This window comes from Salvelinus namaycush, chromosome 7, assembly GCF_016432855.1.
Source record: "Salvelinus namaycush isolate Seneca chromosome 7, SaNama_1.0, whole genome shotgun sequence".
Lineage (NCBI taxonomy): Eukaryota > Metazoa > Chordata > Actinopteri > Salmoniformes > Salmonidae > Salvelinus > Salvelinus namaycush.
The window spans coordinates 54477336-54495953 of NC_052313.1; the positions used below are offsets into that span (position 1 = coordinate 54477336).

The window sequence follows — 18618 nt, forward strand, 5'->3', positions numbered from 1 at the left end:
AGATCAGGGTATACTGAGTCTGAAATCACACATTTTACATTTACATTTTAATCATTTAGCAGACGCTCTTATCAGGAGTGACTTACAGGAGTGATTAGGGTTAAGTGCCTTGCTCAAGGGCACATTGGCAGGTTTTTCACCTCGTCTGCCCCGGGATTTGAACCAGCGACCTTTCAGTTACTGGCCCAACGATCGCTAGGCTACCTGCCTGCCGCTGCCAACACCCTATTCACTATAGCATGCACTACGTTTGACCAGTGTCCCTGATCAAATGTAGTGCACTAATATGGAGAAAATAGGGTGTCTGTGACATCAACATCATTCAGCAGTACAACTCTGTAAAACCTGCACACACACACACACACACACACACACACACACACACACACACACACACACACACACACACACACACACACACACACACACACACACACACACACACACACACACACACACACACACACACACACACACACACACACCCCCTCCGTGACACTACATGGTTGCATAATGGAACTAAAAACACTTTAAAAAGGCATCCCCCACTTATTACAGCCAGAACATCAGTCAGCCAGGACATCAGTCAGCCAGGACATCAGTCAGCCAGGACATCAGTCAGCCAGGACATCAGTCAGCCATCACAGGCATTACATAACAGCTCTTCTGTTCGGTGTGCAATCTCATCCTCTTTTCCTCTCCCTCACAGCCCCAACTCTCCCTCACAGCCCCATCTCTCCCTCACAGCCCCATCTCTCCCTCACAGCCCCATCTCTCCCTCACAGCCCCATCGCTCCCTCACAGCCCCATCGCTCCCTCACAGCCCCATCGCTCCCTCACAGCCCCATCGCTCCCTCACAGCCCCATCCCTCCCTCACAGCCCCATCCCTCCCTCACAGTCCCATCTCTCCCTCACAGTCCCATCTCTCCCTCACTCTTCCTCCCGTATCGCTCTCTCTGGATCAATGTTTCAGTCTCTCTTCTCTCTCCCTCAATCCCTTTTTGGTCCTCTCCACCTCCCTCCCTCCCACTCTCTCTCCCTAGATGTCAGTCATTCTGTCGGGAGTGACAGAGTTGTCCTGGCTGGGTTTGAAAGATAAAGGAAGTGTGACGTAGCAGTTTTCAGAGTGGATTTGCCATCTGTCAGACGAGTGTTCGGCGAGATGTCATTCAAGGTGCCTGAAAACGGCAGCCAGGCTCTGATCCCAACCAACCTGATCTACAATCCAACCACAACATGTTTACAAACATGATGCTGGTTTCTCCATCAGAAGAGCATTTGGTCATCTGACATGTTTAGAGAACTAGAATCTCTGTCAGAATGTTCCAGGCTACTGTGACAGATATAGCCTCCTCTAAGATAATTCAAATATACAATATAAATCAGAACACGTGCTACAGTGCACACATGGCCAACAACATTTGGTAAACAAAAAAAGCATACATGGTAACAACTGGTCTTAATAAAACAGCCAGGAGAAAAGCAACCAGTGTCCCATCTCAGAATATATGATACAGCCCTAAATCATATCAAAGTGTATAGGTCAAATGGGCCGAACACAACAGGTGTAGAATTTACAGTGAAATGCTTACGTACGAGCCCATTCCCAACAAGTTAGTTTCATGGTATTCCTGGAGTATTGACGGAGGCCCAGACCAACAGTGGTCCTGACTGATCTTGTTCAAACCAGTCCTCAGCTCCTACTACTGACCATCAAGCCTGAGAGAAGAACATCCGCTCAACCCACACACTCCAACCAGTACCATTAACCTAGCCAATGTTGATCCACACACTCCAACCAGTACCATTAACCTAGCCAATGTTGATCCACACACTCCAACCAGTACCATTAACCTAGCCAATGTTGATCCACACACTCCAACCAGTACCATTAACCTAGCCAATGTTGATCCACACACTCCAACCAGTACAATTAACCTAGCCAATGTTGATCCACACACTCCAACCAGTACCATTAACCTAGCCAATGTTGATCCACACATTCCAACCAGTACCATTAACCTAGCCAACGTTGATCCACACACTCCAACCAGTACCATTAACCTAGCCAATGTTGATCCACACACTCCAACCAGTACCATTAACCTAGCCAATGTTGATCCACACACTCCAACCAGTACCATTAACCCAGCCAATGTTGATCCACACACTCCAACCAGTACCATTAACCTAGCCAATGTTGATCCACACACTCCAACCAGTACCATTAACCTAGCCAATGTTGATCCACACACTCCAACCAGTACCATTAACCCAGCCAATGTTGATCCACACACTCCAACCAGTACCATTAACCCAGCCAATGTTGATCCACACACTCCAACCAGTACCATTAACCTAGCCAATGTTGATCCAGTGCCAACAGCACTCGAGGACCAAAGAAATCTCCCCCTGCCCAGACCACACTCCGTTTCTCAGTTTCTCCATTCAGGAGGCCCACTCCAGCCAGTTCCTTTGTACCTCTGACAGGACAGGTCCAGGTACTAGTGAGCAAGTCCCGGCAGGTAGCCACCCTCCCCTCACTGTGTCCAGAGGGTACATGTAGGACACACACACAGTCAGTGATGGCGGTGGGATAACCCTTGCCTCAGTCAGTCAGTCACACACCCACACACTGATCACACCCACCTTTTGTTGTTAACAGCTATATTACCTCAATGTGTGACACTTTCCGCTTGCTCTTCTTTGCTGCTGGCTCCAACATCAGTGGAAAGTGGGTCAACAACACCTGGCTGTCTGGCAAGTCCTCCCTAACTCCCCACCTCCCTACCCTACCTACCGCACAGCACAGCACCCATTTATATGCAAATGAACAGAGTCTATACAGTGAATGAGAGAAGCCGGTTGCCATTCTCAACGACAACAACAATACTAGGCCTTCACTACAATACTGCTGGACATTTCATCAGCCAATCAATAGAGTAAAAAAGCAGTAGCCATGAGTCACGATATGATGACGCCATTATAACAGGACAATGTATTATCAAGGGGGTCATGAGATAATGCATGTCACTCCTTCTAGTACATAGTGGCAGCCCAACATCTGCCCAGCTGTGTGAGAAGTTTGAAAAGCAGATCCTCGGAGCTTCCCCTCATGTAGTTCTGCATGCAAGTTATTCAAATGATAAGCTACTGATTTGTATGTGAGTATCATACAGCTGGGCTAAGTGCTTGTTGAACCAGCTCAATATAAAAATCGATTGTCGATTGACAATCAGGGCACCAAGGCCTATACATTCATTCATTCATACAGTATAGCAGCTCTGCTATGATGTAACCATATTAAAATGATACAACACTCCGACACCACAGCAGTAAACAGATTTGAGAGGATTAGAGAGTGCAGAGCAAAACATGTTATGGCGATGTACCGATGTCACATGTACCGATGGCTACATGCACCCCTACTGCCTTACCTTCAATGGCGATGACATGTTCTCGAATCTGATTCTGCAGGATGGGCTCTTCCACGCGCTCCAGCAGTTCATATATGGAGTAGATGTTTGGATGGACGGATTCGAACCTCTGGATCTCAGACCGAATGGCAGCCGAGTTTGCAAGGTGCTGCTGATAGTTCATTTTGCGCGTTGTTTTTGTTCTTGCCCTTTCCCGACTGGTAACGAGTTGACTGGTCTGGTCCTCAGCACAATATTGTGGGTGAGGCACGCCAAATAATTTATCGATAGCTAGCTACTTGATTCAAACTGCAAATTTGGCTTTAAATGAAACAGCAGTTACTTGTCAGTGAGTCCATGTAACTAGTTGGCTATCCGTGAGTCCAAACAACCGACCCGGGCTCTCCTGATTCGAAATCCTGGAGGAGTGACAGTAGTAGTCGGCTGAGCAACGCTTCCCCATATCCTTGCTCCGTCCCTCACGGAGTGTGGAAGTAAAAACCCTATTCACGAATATTAGCGTCTGTATGAATAGTAGCAATCCAGCAAACAGGTAAGTACTGTACAACAGTCATGTCATAACTCTCAAACGCTGGAAAGGTTTGAAAACGCTTGCTAAATAGGCCCTTTGGCATTCGCTAACTCGGTAGCTAGCAGTAGCTAACGTCCAAGCCGGGGACAAAACTCTGAATTTCTCAAACCCCTATCATTCTCTCCTTAGACCGACCAATCTGTTTGAGCTTTTCTTCACAAACATGCAAATAAACCAATGTAGTTATGTACCCAGGCAAACCTGCCAAAAGCAATCTACATAACTAGCTAAATAGTTACTAATCGTGGCTGGATGCGTGTTCTGCGCAGCCAAGTCCTCTTTCGTTGTTTTGTTTAGCGTGCAAAAGCAGGCGCAAAACTCCCCCCACAGTCCGGATTTGGTCCAAACACTGGGCGCATGCAGTTGCCGAAAATTCCAAGACACAATACAAATGTGGCTACTTATTGCTATGAGAGCAATATATATTTTACAGATTGCTCTAGTTTATCGGCAAACATAGGTGCTTTCCCCTTCCTCTTGGGTAGAAATCCATCCCGTCTGTTTCATTGGACGTCATTCCCTGAAGGTTTCCTACTGGAAAACGTCTGCTGCAACCCATAGACTTAGATAGACATCGCATCATTGTATCTGTCCTATTATGGCATCTGCGAGAGCACAGGCAGAGCCATTGCGTCCATCTCCATTTTGAAGTAGTCCATTTTCTTATTCTACTACTTCTATGAGTTGGTAAAAAAAACTGAATGGGTGCATACTGCCACCTGGAGTGTGTTGTTTTAACAGGTATAAAGCCGAGGTTAGCAATTTATTGCCACCTGCATTTATGGAATGTTTTCTCACGAGTATAATTCATTGGCTGATCCCTCCTGGTGACCTGGATAGAATTGTATGATCCTTCCTTAACACATAGGAAGTCCCACCCAGTTGACTACTTTAAAATGGTGAAAGTCCTCAATGGCGAGGCCCATGCTAAAATAGGCATTTGGGCACGATAGTTCATTTGGTCATTATAGTTTTCAATCTATCTCTATGGCGGCAACCATATAACGCATTGGCTGGTTCAGAGGCGTCGCGTTCTTGAATGTACTTATTGCGCAGAGGCTGCGCATCTGTTTCTCAGGGCATTTGAAGAATGTTCACTCACATGTACGGTATATGCTAATATATAACATTAGTTTAGCCATAGATATGGAGCTCTAAGGTATTCATATTTGAGAAGAGATACATTTGGCTTAGTGCAATATAGCGTAGCATCTGCATAAACAAGCGAATATCATACATGATTACACTCAAAACTAAAACATGTATTGCTATATTTTATTGATTGATTTGAAATGTTAAATATTTACATATTTCCTTTGATTAATTGACTTATTTATACACAACCTCATTATCAGAAAGATAATACTCCTTAGTTCCACCATAGAAATATTGATCCCATCTTTGAAAACCTAGAAACAGTACAGAGACCTTGAGTCGATTGATATCTTAGTTCAATGCCACTCACTCATCCCTGAGGCTGCCTCTTCATTTATATTTACATAGGAGATATCCAACATTTAAGATTCCTGACTTGAAAAGTTCAGCGGTCCTCTTCAATCTGTCCAGCCGGGCACTGCTTCCCCATCCACAATTAAGTAATGGATGATGCCAGCTCTCTTCTTCCCACTGCTCAAAGCCTTGATGCAGCATTCATGGTCTGCCACCGTGAAGTGTGTCTCTGTTCCGTCATCCACAAACTCTCCCTATAGCCGACAATAAGAGAAGGTACGTAAATATCAATAAAGGACTGGAAGGACAAAAGTATGTACCAAAACATTAGTGAATCATGTTAAACCAGAACCTTGGCCTATGTATGTATGCAACATTCATGGACACAATAACTTCAAATTCAATTCCATATGAGGTTGAAAAAATACCTCTGTCTCCATTTTCTGCCCATTGAACCATACATCCATTGTGTCCTTTTCTGTTGAAAAAAACCATACAGTAGTAATTTAGTATATTATTAGTATTGCTTGTATCATATTTTTCACCATAGGCCTACAGGACAGAAGCACCATGCAGTGCATTGGAATGATTGTTAATGATTTACCGGTGTGCATTACACATCCATAAGAGCATCATAACATCACACAGTGCAGAGTTCCCTGCTTTGTTTATTCATGTCACATGGAGCTTTCTGCTATAGGCTACAAAGGACAGTGTTCCTTCCAATCAGGTTGCTCGGATGCCTTAAAATAGCCCGCCCAGAAGTGTTCCCCTAAATAGATTATACTCCTCAGAACAGCGCTGACCTGCATGTTGCCTTACACACAGTCGACTATGTTTTTATAGACTTTTTAGAATAGACGGTGTAGCTGGTATTGACACTGAAATATTGCTCAATGCTCATAGGAAAGAATATCCTTTTTGTTTTTTGAGCCTTACCAAGGACAATCCTGCAGTCAACACCATCCACTTGCAGCACCCACGTCTTAGTGACTTTGGATCTGTTATCTATGAACTTCTGGAGACTCTTGCCATCAATCTCCAAGGTGTACTCGTAGGTAAAGCCACTGATAGCCTCAATGTTTACTGTTGCTTTTGTTTCCATGCCTCCCACTGTGAAGGTCTCCTTTCCAACCAGTTTGAACATCCAATCTCTTCTGAGCACCTCCTGAGGAAGAAAGCAAATCAGACAGCCATAGGCCTTCTGTACATAGCTCTGACTACCCAATAACACATTAGAGATTTTAAAAAGGAATACATTTCAGGGCCTACGTACCTGTCCATTGATCCAAACAACCCTCTTCCCTGTCGCCGTGCCGTGTTCAAACTCAATCCTGTAAACCCCATCGCTTAACGCCACCTCCCAGATAGCAACAACATCTCCGGCCATCATCTTGACTGACCTTCCAGGGGTATAAAGCCAGTAGGCCTAACTGGAAATGATTATATATGTCCCATCGACGCTATCCTCGTTTCAAACCAAGGTTGTAGTTCAAATCTCATCCTATAGGCAGTTATTAAGCAATGTTAGACCGTGTGTCCATCAAACTGTCCTGGGTCTGCTCTGCTCTGCTCAGCAACAAGTGCAAACTGCAATACTGTAAGAGGCTTATTGCTGCAAGACCTCTTTCAATCCAATTACTGCCAGAGGTAATTTGTATGTGAGACTTCTACAGTGAATGACTATACCTTCTTGAGACAGGCCTAGGTGATGCCTATACCTTCTTTAGACAGGCCTAGGTTAAATACATCACACACACAATTAGCAAACTAATCAACAAATGAATCACTAATTTGTGATCAAACATACAGTATAAAGAAAGCGTCTTAAGGATTAAGGATCTTTCTATCGTCTTTTTTCAAGCATCTTTGGGTCTTTGAAAAGCGATATAAAAATCCCATGGATTATTATTAACATTAGTAATATAAAGAGCCTACACGTAAGCAGTTTAGAAGCTTAAATGTAGTTTATAAATCTGCAATCAATAGCTATAACACATTGGTTGAATTTGGAGCGTGCCAAATAGTGAGCTTATATATGATTGCACTGTTATTGACTGTTACGATTATTATTGATAGTGCGGTCATTATTTGGTATATTGACCAAGCTATTCAGACGATCACAGAAGAGCGCGCATGACTCGACCTTCGCCTCTCCTGAGCCCGTTGGGGGAGTTGCAGCGATGAGACAAGATCACAATTGGATATCACGAAATTGTGAAGAAAAAGGTGGTAAAATTACAACAACAAAACCAAATAAAATAAAAACTAAGAAGAGCAAACTTTGTGGCAAAGCCTGCCAGTAGATGGCATAACACTACCTTGTCTAGTTTCCCTCAATAAAACTTCCTAACTTCCCCAAACTTTAGTTTACTGGTTATTAAAACAACAAAAATCAAGTGTGCTTGTAAAAATCTATATGAATACAATTCCAATCCCATCATGTATTTTTATTGACATTATGCTAATAGAATATAAAATAGTTGGGCCTACCATATCTGATTATTTGAGACTTAAATTACATCCATGGCATCTTATGGATATAGACTGCATTGGTAATACATAAATAAATGCAGCCAAGTTATTTCATGAGAAGATATGGTTGTAATAACTATAGTGCTGTATTCTGTGTACATGTGTACGGTGGGCGGTGTCGAACCTTGCCGTGAGAGTCGCTACTTATGCTGCGTTCAAGTGGTAGTCTGTACTAGGAAACTCGAAAATGTTCGACTTTCTGACTGGTTGAACTCGGCACGTGTATAGCTATAAACAATTAGCAAGTCGGACATTTCCGAGTTTTCTCGTTCCGACGTGCACGTGAACGCGGCATAAATCGTTTCTTTCTTGGTCTTGGGTTGGTCCTCAGAGGGGAGAGAGCGCTTATGGAGTCTGTGGTTACATAGTATTTCCTCGGGTAACTCGATGCGCTGGAAGGGGGAAGGCAGAAGATCCCTCCTTGCCGACAACGCATTGAGACTTCCAGAAATCTCTCTCCTTCTGAAGACGTTAGAAACGAGGAAAATGGCCTCTAAAGTTACAATCGATGGAGTAAGTTTTGTATAGACAGAATATATGGAACCGTTACGTGTAGCCGCCTAGTAAGCAGAGGTTGCATTAACATTAAATTAAATGTATGTCATTTCAGCTGCAGAAACTGAGAAAGGAGGCATTGGACGACTGCCATAATATTTCTTATCATCGGGGAGTTATTTTTTGTCACCAGAATGGAATGGTAAATGGTGCATGTTCATGTAAACTTTCAGCAGGATTATAGCACACAAGTTGACAAGTGTTTGTGTTTACTGTATTGAAGCAGCCCAGATTGTGCATTTGTCTTTCTGAACAGTTACGTCATAACCTACTGCTGAACAATTTTTCTCTTCTCAAACAAAGCGTTTTTATGGATAATCAATGATCAGTTATTTCATCTGAAAACTGGACACAACGTCAGAAAGACAGAGGACTACAGGCAATGCATCTCTCACTGATCTTCTTATACCCATTGTAGGTTTTTCTTTGACACTGCAAAAATGAAACAGACACTGCATCTCTGTGTGTTATGGCTGTTGCTGGTATGGAGCACAGGGGCCTCTGACAGGAGACCCCTCAAAAGGACAATCTTACAACGAACATCCCTCCAAGGGGGGATTTTTAACACAACACAAAACGTGTTGAACTCTGACAGTATTGCTCCTTCCGCTGGTGGTATAAATGTATCCCCTATGATGAGCCATCGTGACAGAATGCAGAGAGATGAGAAAGCTGAGCCTCCAAGAAGAGGAAAAGGACCACCAAGCAGAAGGATGATGCCAAGCAGAAGAATACCCCAACAACCAAAGAAACCCATAAACCAGGTTGGCAGTGGCACTGGCACATCTCAAGACAACAGTAAACCAGTGACAGGGGTGGCGGTTCAGCCTCAGTCCACACCAGCCCGCACCGTCCCCGGCAGCGCAGGCTCCCTCAACGTCCTGGCCAGCTTCGCAGGGAAGAACCGGGTCCTGGTCATCTCCGCCCCACATGACTCAGACGGTTACTATCGCCTGATGATGACCCTCCTCAAGTCGGACGTCTACTGCCAGATGGCGGAGCGGCACATGCAGATGATCGTGATGTTCCACCAGGAGGGAGAGCGAGGCGGGAAGGTGCGGCGGGTCAACGCCAAGGGACAGGTGACGGAGGAGCCCCTGGATACGGTCCTCATCCCCAGGCTGATGAACTTCCTGAAGCTGGAGGAGGGGAAGTTTGGCATGGTTCTCCTGAGGAAGACCCTCCAGGTGGAGGAGAGGTACCCGTACCCGGTCAGGCTGGAGGCTATGTACGAGGTGATGGACCAGACCCACATGCGCAAGCTGGAGAAGGCCAGGCAGAGGGGCTTCGTGCAGAGGTGCAAGGCGGCCGGTGTTGAGGGCCAGGTGGTTGAGTCTCATGGCCAGGGGGTATTGACTACGGGGTCAGAGGTCAGAGTGAACTCTACAGTGGAGAGGGTGCCAGTGAGGAAAGGGGTGCAGAGACCAGCTCAAGGACCAAAGGCTGTGACAGTTACCACAACCCGACCAACCACAAAACCAACTATGACCACAAAGGCAACCACAATTACAACAAAGCCAACCACAACCACCACAACTAAACCAACAACAACAAAAACAACAGCAACTACAACCACAACAAAACCACCACCAACAACAAAAGCAACCACAACTACAGCAAAGCCAACCACAACCACCACCAGAAAAACAACCACGACCACAACAAAACCAACTACTACAACCACCACAAAAGTAACCACCACAACAAAACCAACAACCACAACCAAAGCCACCACGACCACCACCACTACAAAACCAACCACCACAACAAAACCAACAACCACAACCAAAGCAACTACGACCACCACCACTACAAAACCAACCACCACAATAAAACCAAAAACTACAAGAACACGACGAACCACAACCACCACAACAAAACCAAAAACTACAACAACACGACGAACCACAACCACCACAACACCCACCGTTCCGAAGCCCTTGGACCCCCAGACAACACCACACTGGGACCTAGAGGTCCCCACCACAGACGAATCCTCCTACACCCTCTCAGAGACCCACAAAAATGGCATAGATGACGTTACAGAATCCCACAGAGACCAATATGAAGAAGACACAACCGACGATACCAAACATGGCCGACAAGTTGTTACCTCTCCAACTCAGCTCACTAACGACAAACCAACTGAAGGTGGAGAAGAGCTGGGCAGTGAACTTAAGGTTGACTCTGATGCACAGGTGGAAACAGCTTCCCCCAAGAAGAGCAAGGTCAAGCGGCCTGTCAATGCAGAGAGGAAGAAAAAGGCTGATAAATCAGGCAAAAAGAGTAAAGCAGACAAGAAAAGGTTGAAGGCTACTAAAGACAGTGATGGTGGCTTCTATCGTGGCAGGAGACCAGGGAAGAAGGCCACTATTAACCAGGAGAAAGAAGCAGACAACAAGAGGCCCTCCACAAAACAGCCAAACCTCTTAGTATCCTTTTTGGGTCATTTTGAGAAGAGACGACGTCTACTTGTGAGTATTCTGTTGTAATACATAAATGTATTGATTAAATCTGATATGAAGCATGCATATTGGTACACTAGAACAGAATATAACTAAATAGAATGGAATAGAACCGAACAGAATAGAACCGAACTGAATAGAACCGAACTGAATAGAACCGAACTGAACAGAATAGAATAGAACTGACGAGAACAGAACTGAACAGAATAGAATAGAACTGAATAGAACAGAATAGAATAGAACAGAATAGAATAGAATAGACACATGATACAACAGTCACTTTTCTTTCCCTCCCAGGTGATCAGTACTCCAGACGAGGAGAATCCTATGTACACGCAGCAGAGAGATGAGTATCTGGAGCATGTGTGTGAATTGGGCGTCAGAAAAATCTCTCTTATCACCATCTTTGGTTCTCTGACCAATGGCACCATGAAGATGGACCATTACCAGGCTGGTAAGTAAAGTTTTGAACTTTCAATTCTATTTTACTCTGATGACAAGTGTAATACAAGTTTGTGGTTACAGAGAAGGATCAGCCTCTGAAAGGCATGAAAGAAGAGGACTTCACAAACCAGCCCCTCATCAGAGCCTTGAGGAATGAGTTGGGACTGATATTTGACGACTACTATATGGTGCTGACCGACTTTGATATGAAAGTGAAGGTTGGTTGGCCTTTCTTCCCTATAAAGCTTACTGCGGTATAATTACAATGTGTTATTGTATACTGCTACTTAGTATTGTGCATCCTGAACTTGTTATTTTGATGAAAGAGCGTTTAACCTTTCGGTCCTACGTCTGAGTGAAAATCCATCATATCGGTTGAGTGCTTCAATAACTCCATTTTACTGCACTGAATTGATACAGTATCATCCGAAACACTTTTTCTGTCTAAAGATTGGTGATATGGTTTTCTGTCCCCATTCACAGCAAGAATATGAGGTGCCCATCGCCATGACGGCTGTGTTTGACTACATAGACACATTCTCTTCTCGCATCAGGGAGATGGAGCAGCAGAAGAGGCAAGGAGTGACGTGTAAGAACGAAGACAAATCCAAATCCCTGGAGAACTTCCTCTCACGGTACTAGTGGGGCTTTGTTATTATCTAGGACTATGCAATTGCAATATAAGACTGTGTGACTGCAGTTTCAAGTCAACACAACTGACAAATACACTTGCCTAAAACTGACGCTGACTTCCTGTGTGCTCCTGGTCGAACATATATGCAAATAAATAAAGAAATGCATTTGTAACCTTTTTGTTCTTCTCAAAGGCTTGTGGAAATTTGTTTGTATATATTTGATGTCATTGTTTGTTCTGTGTTTATATTTTTCTAGGTTCCGCTGGAGACGCAGGCTGTTTGTGATCTCCTCCTCTGACGATGAGGAATGGGCCTATCAGCAGCAGCTCTACGCTCTGACTAGCCAGGCCTGCAATCTGGGTGAGTTGTGATGTCACACTGTTGTCTCAGGCCTGTACGGTACATTAGACGTTTCTTGATGATTTCACTGGGGCCCTTAAGTGTTTGTCTTGGCTGCTTCACACCCATTTGCGGAGATGTTCAGATTGTGTGGCCACATTTTGGTCAACTAGGGTGACAGGTAGCGTAGTGGTTAAAGTGTTGGGCCAGTAACTGAAAGGTTGCTGGTTCGAATACCTGAGCCGACAAGGTGAAAATCTGTCGATGTGCCCTTGAGCAAGGCATTTAACCCTAATTTGCTCCAGGGGTGCTGACTGACCCTGTAAAACAACACATTTCACTGCTCCTATCTGGTGTATGTGACAATAAAACATTATCAAAAAATGTTTTGCCTGTTACGTTCAAGAGCAGACATATTTCCTGAATAACTCACCAGCTCACTCCCTCAAGCTTATAGAGATAGTGCAGGGAGGGTTATCTCTCAAATACCACTCCCTCAAGCTTATAGAGATAGTGCAGGGAGGGTTATCTCTCAAATACCACTCCCTCAAGCTTATAGAGATGGTGCAGGGAGGGTTATCTCTCAAATACCACTCCCTCAAGCTTATAGAGATAGTGCAGGGAGGGTTATCTCTCAAATACCACTCCCTCAAGCTTATAGAGATGGTGCAGGGAGGGTTATCTCTCAAATACCACTCCCTCAAGCTTATAGAGATAGTGCAGGGAGGGTTATCTCTCAAATACCACTCCCTCAAGCTTATAGAGATGGAGCAGGGAGGGTTATCTCTCAAATACCACTCCCTCAAGCTTATAGAGATAGTGCAGGGAGGGTTATCTCTCAAATACCACTCCCTCAAGCTTATAGAGATGGTGCAGGGAGGGTTATCTCTCAAATACCACTCCCTCAAGCTTATAGAGATGGTGCAGGGAGGGTTATCTCTCAAATACCACTCCCTCAAGCTTATAGAGATAGTGCAGGGAGGGTTATCTCTCAAATACCACTCCCTCAAGCTTATAGAGATGGTGCAGGGAGGGTTATCTCTCAAATACCACTCCCTCAAGCTTATAGAGATGGTGCAGGGAGGGTTATCTCTCAAATACCACTCCCTCAAGCTTATAGAGATAGTGCAGGGAGGGTTATCTCTCAAATACCACTCCCTCAAGCTTATAGAGATAGTGCAGGGAGGGTTATCTCTCAAATACCACTCCTGAAACACACTGTCCTCATCCCTTGTTGTTACTGTCTGTCACGGTCCAACGAGCCATGCTGTACAAGCATCATGATATATCTTTTCAGAGTTCAAATTAACTACTAACATAACTATTAACAGAAGATCATCTCATGGAATGTCAACTTATTTGTAGCTTGCAGAGTCTGTCACAATTAGTTTTAACTGTTGCAAAATATGTAACAAACTGCATTAGCTATGCAAACAAACAAAAGGGAATTGTTGGCGTTTAGCTATAACATGCCTGAATTGTTTAGGTTAGAAAATGGACACCACTCTAAAGCTGGGTTACGATAGAGGTCTCTTGAGACTCGCCAGAATGTTTGGTATTTGGTTTTGAGCCTGTTGTAGACAATGTGGTCAACTACTCATGTTGGTCTAGTACTGATGAAAAACAGGGTTCTTAGTTTGGGAGGACAGGCTGTTGTTTAGCTGCCAACACAGTCTTTCTGTGGATGACATTAATAGTCCTGGGATGAAAGATCTGCAAATTAGAAACATTTGCAATTTGGGGAAAGGAATCTAGCGAGCACAGTGAATAATAAAACAAGAGCGTTGAGCTTCAGTTGTATACATGCACTTTAGTGCTTCTACTGGGAAATGTGTCATGGACTCAGTTTGGCCACATTGCAGAAATTGGGCTCTGTCTCTCTTAGACAGAGAGAGAGGTCATTCTGTGTAGTATAATACTATACCTTCCATTCTGTGTAGTATAATACTATACCTTCCATTCGGTGTAGTATAATACTGTACCCTCCATTCTGTGTAGTATAATACTGTACCCTGCATTCTACTACCCTGAATGGTATTATTTGGGCTCCTGAGTGGCGCAGCGGTTTAAAGCACTGCATCGCAATAGTCGAGGCGTCACTACAGACCCTGGTTCAATTCCAGGCTGTATCACAACCGGCCGTGATTGGGAGTCCCATAGGGCGGCACACTTTTGGCCCAGTGTCGTCCGGGTTAGGGTTTGGCCGGGGGTAGGCCATCATTGTAAATAAGAATTTGTTCTGAACTGACTTGCCTGCCTAGTTAAATTAAAACCACTGCTTTCACCTATATCCATACCTTCACATGTACTAGATATATTTGGGAAGGCGCTAAGGCTTGGTTTGAAAGGGGTTTGATATTAGGCGTAAGAGGTCATGTGAAATTATATGTTTTCACCTGGCTCTACTCAGGCCTGCGCCACTTGTCTGTGCTGAAGCTGATTGGTAAGGACATGGAGGATATGGGCGGGACCCTTGAGCTATACCCAATCAACGGTAAGAAACAGAGTTACTGTTACCATATTGGTGGGAAAACCCTGAGCTTATATAACTGAAGATTTGATTTAGGTTTAAGTCTTCTTCTTCTTCTATTCTTCTTCTAAACATTGTTGTTCTTAATGTATGAAATCAATTCAAGTTAACCCCTCAACCCTGCCTGTGTCACAGGGACTGCCACTGTGGAACGTGAGGACGTTTCTCCCTCTCTGGTGCAGGACATCAGGAACTACTTCCAGATCAGCCCAGAGTACTTCTCTATGCTGCTGGTGGGGAAAGACGGCAACGTCAAGTCCTGGTACCCGTCTCCCATGTGGTCCATGTCCATCATATATGATCTGGTTGACTCCATGCAGCTCCGCAGACAGGAGATGGCTATCCAGCAGTCCCTTGGCATGCGCTGTCCTGAGGATGAGTATGGGGGCTACGGTCACGACAGAGACCCGGATGGTTACCACCGTGGATATGGTTACTAAAGGATTGAGAATAGAATGTTCCCCTCAGGATGTGTTCGATTTTCTATTGAGGCCTGGTTGTGGCCTTGTCCCATGAACTATATGAAGCCATTGTATGAATGGCATTTCATGAAGGCTTCTTTTTGCATTTTGATAACTGTGATGTTGTTTTTATAAGAATTGACTTTTCTATAATAGATTATGAAAATGCAGCATACTTTTTCTTCCATTATATTTTTGTCTATTGAATGTATGATTTGTTTCACAGGGAGAATGGAGATTTCAGATTAAAAACATTTGGCAATTGCCTTTTATGTTGTGCATATATTTGTTATCTTGTATGGAGATATACAGGTAACTGCCCAAATAAAGGAAACACTTGAGTAAATGATGGATACAAAGTGTCTTGAAAGCAGGTGCTTCCACATAGGTGTGGTTCCTGAGTTAGTTAAGCAATTAACATCCCATCATGCTTAGAGTCATCATCAATCAGATGTCACAAATTGCTTATATACAGAAACCCAGCGTAAAATCCAAAAGAGCAGGCAATGCAGATGTAGAAGCCCGGTGGCTAGGAAAAACTCCCTAGAAAGGCAGGAACCTAGGAAGAAACCTAGTGCGGAACCAGGTTCTGAGGGGTGGCCAGTCCTCCTCTGGCTGTGCCTGGTGGAGATTATAAGAGTACATGGGCCATTAAGGCCAGATCGTTCTTCAACCCCACCAACTTTGCCAAAGCAGAGCCCCCACACCACCAGAGAGATATCAACAGACCACCAAATATAGCCCACAAAGATCTCCCCCACCACACGAGCCCAAGGGGGCGCAAAACCAGACAGGAAGATGACATCAGTCACTCTACCCACTCAAGTCGAGTATACCAAAAAATGCCTGGCACGTTGTGATGCACCCCTCTTAGGTACTAGCAAAACCAGTGACTCAGCCCCAGTAATAGGGTCAGAGGCAGAGAATCCAGTGGAGAGAGGGGAGCCAGCCAGGCAGAGACAGCAAGGGGGTTTCGTCACTCCAGTGCCTTTCCATTCACCTTCACACTCCTGGGCCAGACTACACTCAATCATAGGACCTACTGAAGAGATGAGTCTTCAGTAAAGACTTAAAGGTTGAGACCGAGTCTGCGTCTCTCACATGGGTAGGCAGACCATTCCATAAAAATGGAGCTCTATAGGAGAAGGCCCTGCCTCCAGCTGTTTGCTTAGAAATTCTAGGAACAATAACGAGGCCTGCGTCTTGTGACTGTAGCGTACATGTAGGTTTGTACTGCAGGATCAAATCGGAGAGATAGGCAGGATCAAGTCTATGTAATGCTTTGTAGGTTAGCAGGAAAACCTTGAAATCAGCCCTAGCCTTAACAGAGACCAGCACTGGAGTATTTGATCGTGTTTTGGTTCTAGTCAAGATTCTAGAAGCTGTATTTAGCACTAGCAGATGTGTTTATTTCGTTCTTTATCCAGGTAGCCGGAGAGTAGAGCGTTTCAGTAGTCTAATCTTGACGTAACAAAAGCATGGATTAGCTGTTCTTTATGATTTTTTGACAAAACGTTTCTGAGTTTTGCAATGATAGAAAGATGGAAAAAAGCAGTTTTTTAAATATTGTTGATAAGGGTCCAGAGTAATGCAGAGGTCCTTCACAGTTTTATTTTAGGTGACTGTACAACCACTGCGATTCATTGTCAGATCAAACAGCAGATTTCTTTGTTTCTTTGGACCTAGATCCAGCATCACTGTTTTGTCTGAGTTTAAAAATAAAATAATTTCCACCATCTACTTCCTTATGTCTGAAACACAGGCTTCCAGGGTATGCAATTTTGGGGCTTCACCATGTTTCATTGAAATGTACAGCTGTGTGTCATCTGCATAGCAGTGACAGTTGACATTGTGTTTCCAAATGACATCACCAAGAGGTAGCACAGAGAAAACAATAGTGGTCCTAAAATTGAACCTTGAGGAATACCGAAGCTTAACATTGATTTGTCAGAGGACAAACCATCCACAGAGACTAACTGATATCTTTCCGACAGATAAGATCAAACCAGGCATGAACTTGTCCGCGTAGACCAATTTGGGTTTCCAGTCTCTCCAAAAGAATGTGGTGATCAATGGTGTCAAAAGCAGTACTAAAGTCTAGGGGCACGAGGACAGACACAGAGCCTTGGTCTGACGCCATTAAAATGTAATTTACCACCTTCACAAGTGTGGTCTCAGTACTATGATAGGGTCTAAAACCAGATTGGAGCGTTTCGTATACATTATTTGTCTTCAGGAAGGAAGTGAGTTGATGAGAAACAGCTTTTTTCCAAAATAATTGAGAGGAATGGGAGATTCGATATAGGCCAATAATTCTTTATATTTTCCAGGTCAAGGTTTGGCTTTTTCAGGAGAGGCTTTATTACTGCCACTTTTAGTGAGTTTGGTACACATCAGGAGGATAGGGAGCCATTTATTATGTTCAACATAGGAGGGTGAAGCACAGGAAGTAGCTCTTTCAGTAGTTTAGTTGGAATAGGGTCCAGTAGACAGCTGGAAGGTTTAGAGGCCATGACTATTTTCTTGAACGTGTCGAGATATACAGGATAAAAACACTTGAGTGTCTCCATTGATCCGAGGTCCTGGCAGTTCTGTGCAGACTCATTATAACTGAGTTTTGGAGAAATACACATATTCAAACAGGAGTCTGTAATTTGCTTTTTAATGATCATGATCTTTTCATCAAAGAAGTTAATGAATTCATCACTGCTGAAGTAAAGGCCATCCTCACTTTGGGAATGCTGCTTTTTAGTTAGCTTTGCGACAGTATCAGAAATCTATTTTGAATCGTGTTTTATTCTCCTCAGGTTGTAAAGGTAGGTTGAACGAGCAGCATTGTAGGCTTTTTGATATTGCACGGTACTGTCTTTCCAAGCTAGTTGGAAGACTTCCAATTTGCTGGAGATTTGGTCACTCGTGTAACCAGGAGGAGAGGCCTCATTTAACCCAGTATATTCACCAGTCTTGAGCCATGTTTCAGTCAGGCCAATCACATGAAGTTTATGATCAGTGATTAGTTAATTGACTATGACTGCCTTGGAAGTGAGGGGTCTAACATTAAGTAGTCCTATTTTGAGATATGAGCACAGGCGGCCGGTGGCACCTTAATTGTAATGGCTATGAGCCCGGAACGGAATAAATGGAATGGTATTGAGCACATAAAACACATTTCCATGTGTTTGATACCATTCCATTT

General features: G+C 44.1%; 3 protein-coding genes across 4 annotated transcripts in view; 1 reads left to right on the forward strand and 2 right to left on the reverse strand.

The window, feature by feature from the left end:
* Positions 1-4550, reverse strand: part of LOC120051455 (arf-GAP with GTPase, ANK repeat and PH domain-containing protein 1) — a 175544-nt gene extending 170994 nt beyond the window's left edge. Inside the window, exon 1 of one of the 2 annotated variants that reach the window (XM_038998319.1) lies at positions 3439-4550. In XM_038998319.1, coding sequence (XP_038854247.1) covers positions 3439-3601 — 163 coding nt within the window. In that variant the 5' untranslated portion in view covers positions 3602-4550. The remainder of the gene's footprint in view (positions 1-3438) is intronic. The other variant, XM_038998318.1, reaches the window with a different exon arrangement.
* Positions 4551-5541: 991 nt separating this feature from the next.
* Positions 5542-6848, reverse strand: LOC120050535 (fas apoptotic inhibitory molecule 1-like). Its single transcript, XM_038997121.1, has 4 exons — positions 6735-6848; positions 6398-6626; positions 5887-5936; positions 5542-5712 (listed from the first exon to the last, which is right to left on the reverse strand). The coding sequence occupies exons 1-4, from the start codon at positions 6846-6848 to the stop codon at positions 5563-5565; spliced, it is 543 nt and encodes a 180-aa protein (XP_038853049.1). The 3' UTR covers positions 5542-5562.
* A 1500-nt stretch (positions 6849-8348) lies between these two features.
* LOC120050847 (coiled-coil domain-containing protein 80-like) lies at positions 8349-15768 on the forward strand. Its single transcript, XM_038997376.1, has 10 exons — positions 8349-8690; positions 8967-10107; positions 10191-10239; positions 10340-11022; positions 11311-11467; positions 11539-11675; positions 11941-12092; positions 12349-12452; positions 14842-14925; positions 15097-15768. Exons 1-10 carry the CDS (start codon positions 8683-8685, stop codon positions 15399-15401), a joined length of 2820 nt encoding a protein of 939 aa, XP_038853304.1. The 5' UTR covers positions 8349-8682; the 3' UTR covers positions 15402-15768.
* Positions 15769-18618: the final 2850 nt, after the last annotated feature.

Coding starts and splice junctions, on each gene's coding strand:
- LOC120050847 (XM_038997376.1), top strand. Junction 11,023..11,310: donor AGAAGAGACGACGTCTACTT/GTGAGTATTCTG, acceptor TTTCCCTCCCAG/GTGATCAGTACTCCAGACGA. Junction 11,676..11,940: donor ACTTTGATATGAAAGTGAAG/GTTGGTTGGCCT, acceptor CCCCATTCACAG/CAAGAATATGAGGTGCCCAT.
- LOC120050535 (XM_038997121.1), bottom strand. CDS start 6,848: ATGGCCGGAGATGTTGTTGCTATCTGGGAGGTGGCGTTAAGCGATGGG. Junction 6,627..6,734: donor TTGTTTGGATCAATGGACAG/GTACGTAGGCCC, acceptor TTTCTTCCTCAG/GAGGTGCTCAGAAGAGATTG. Junction 5,713..5,886: donor GGCAGAAAATGGAGACAGAG/GTATTTTTTCAA, acceptor TGTCGGCTATAG/GGAGAGTTTGTGGATGACGG.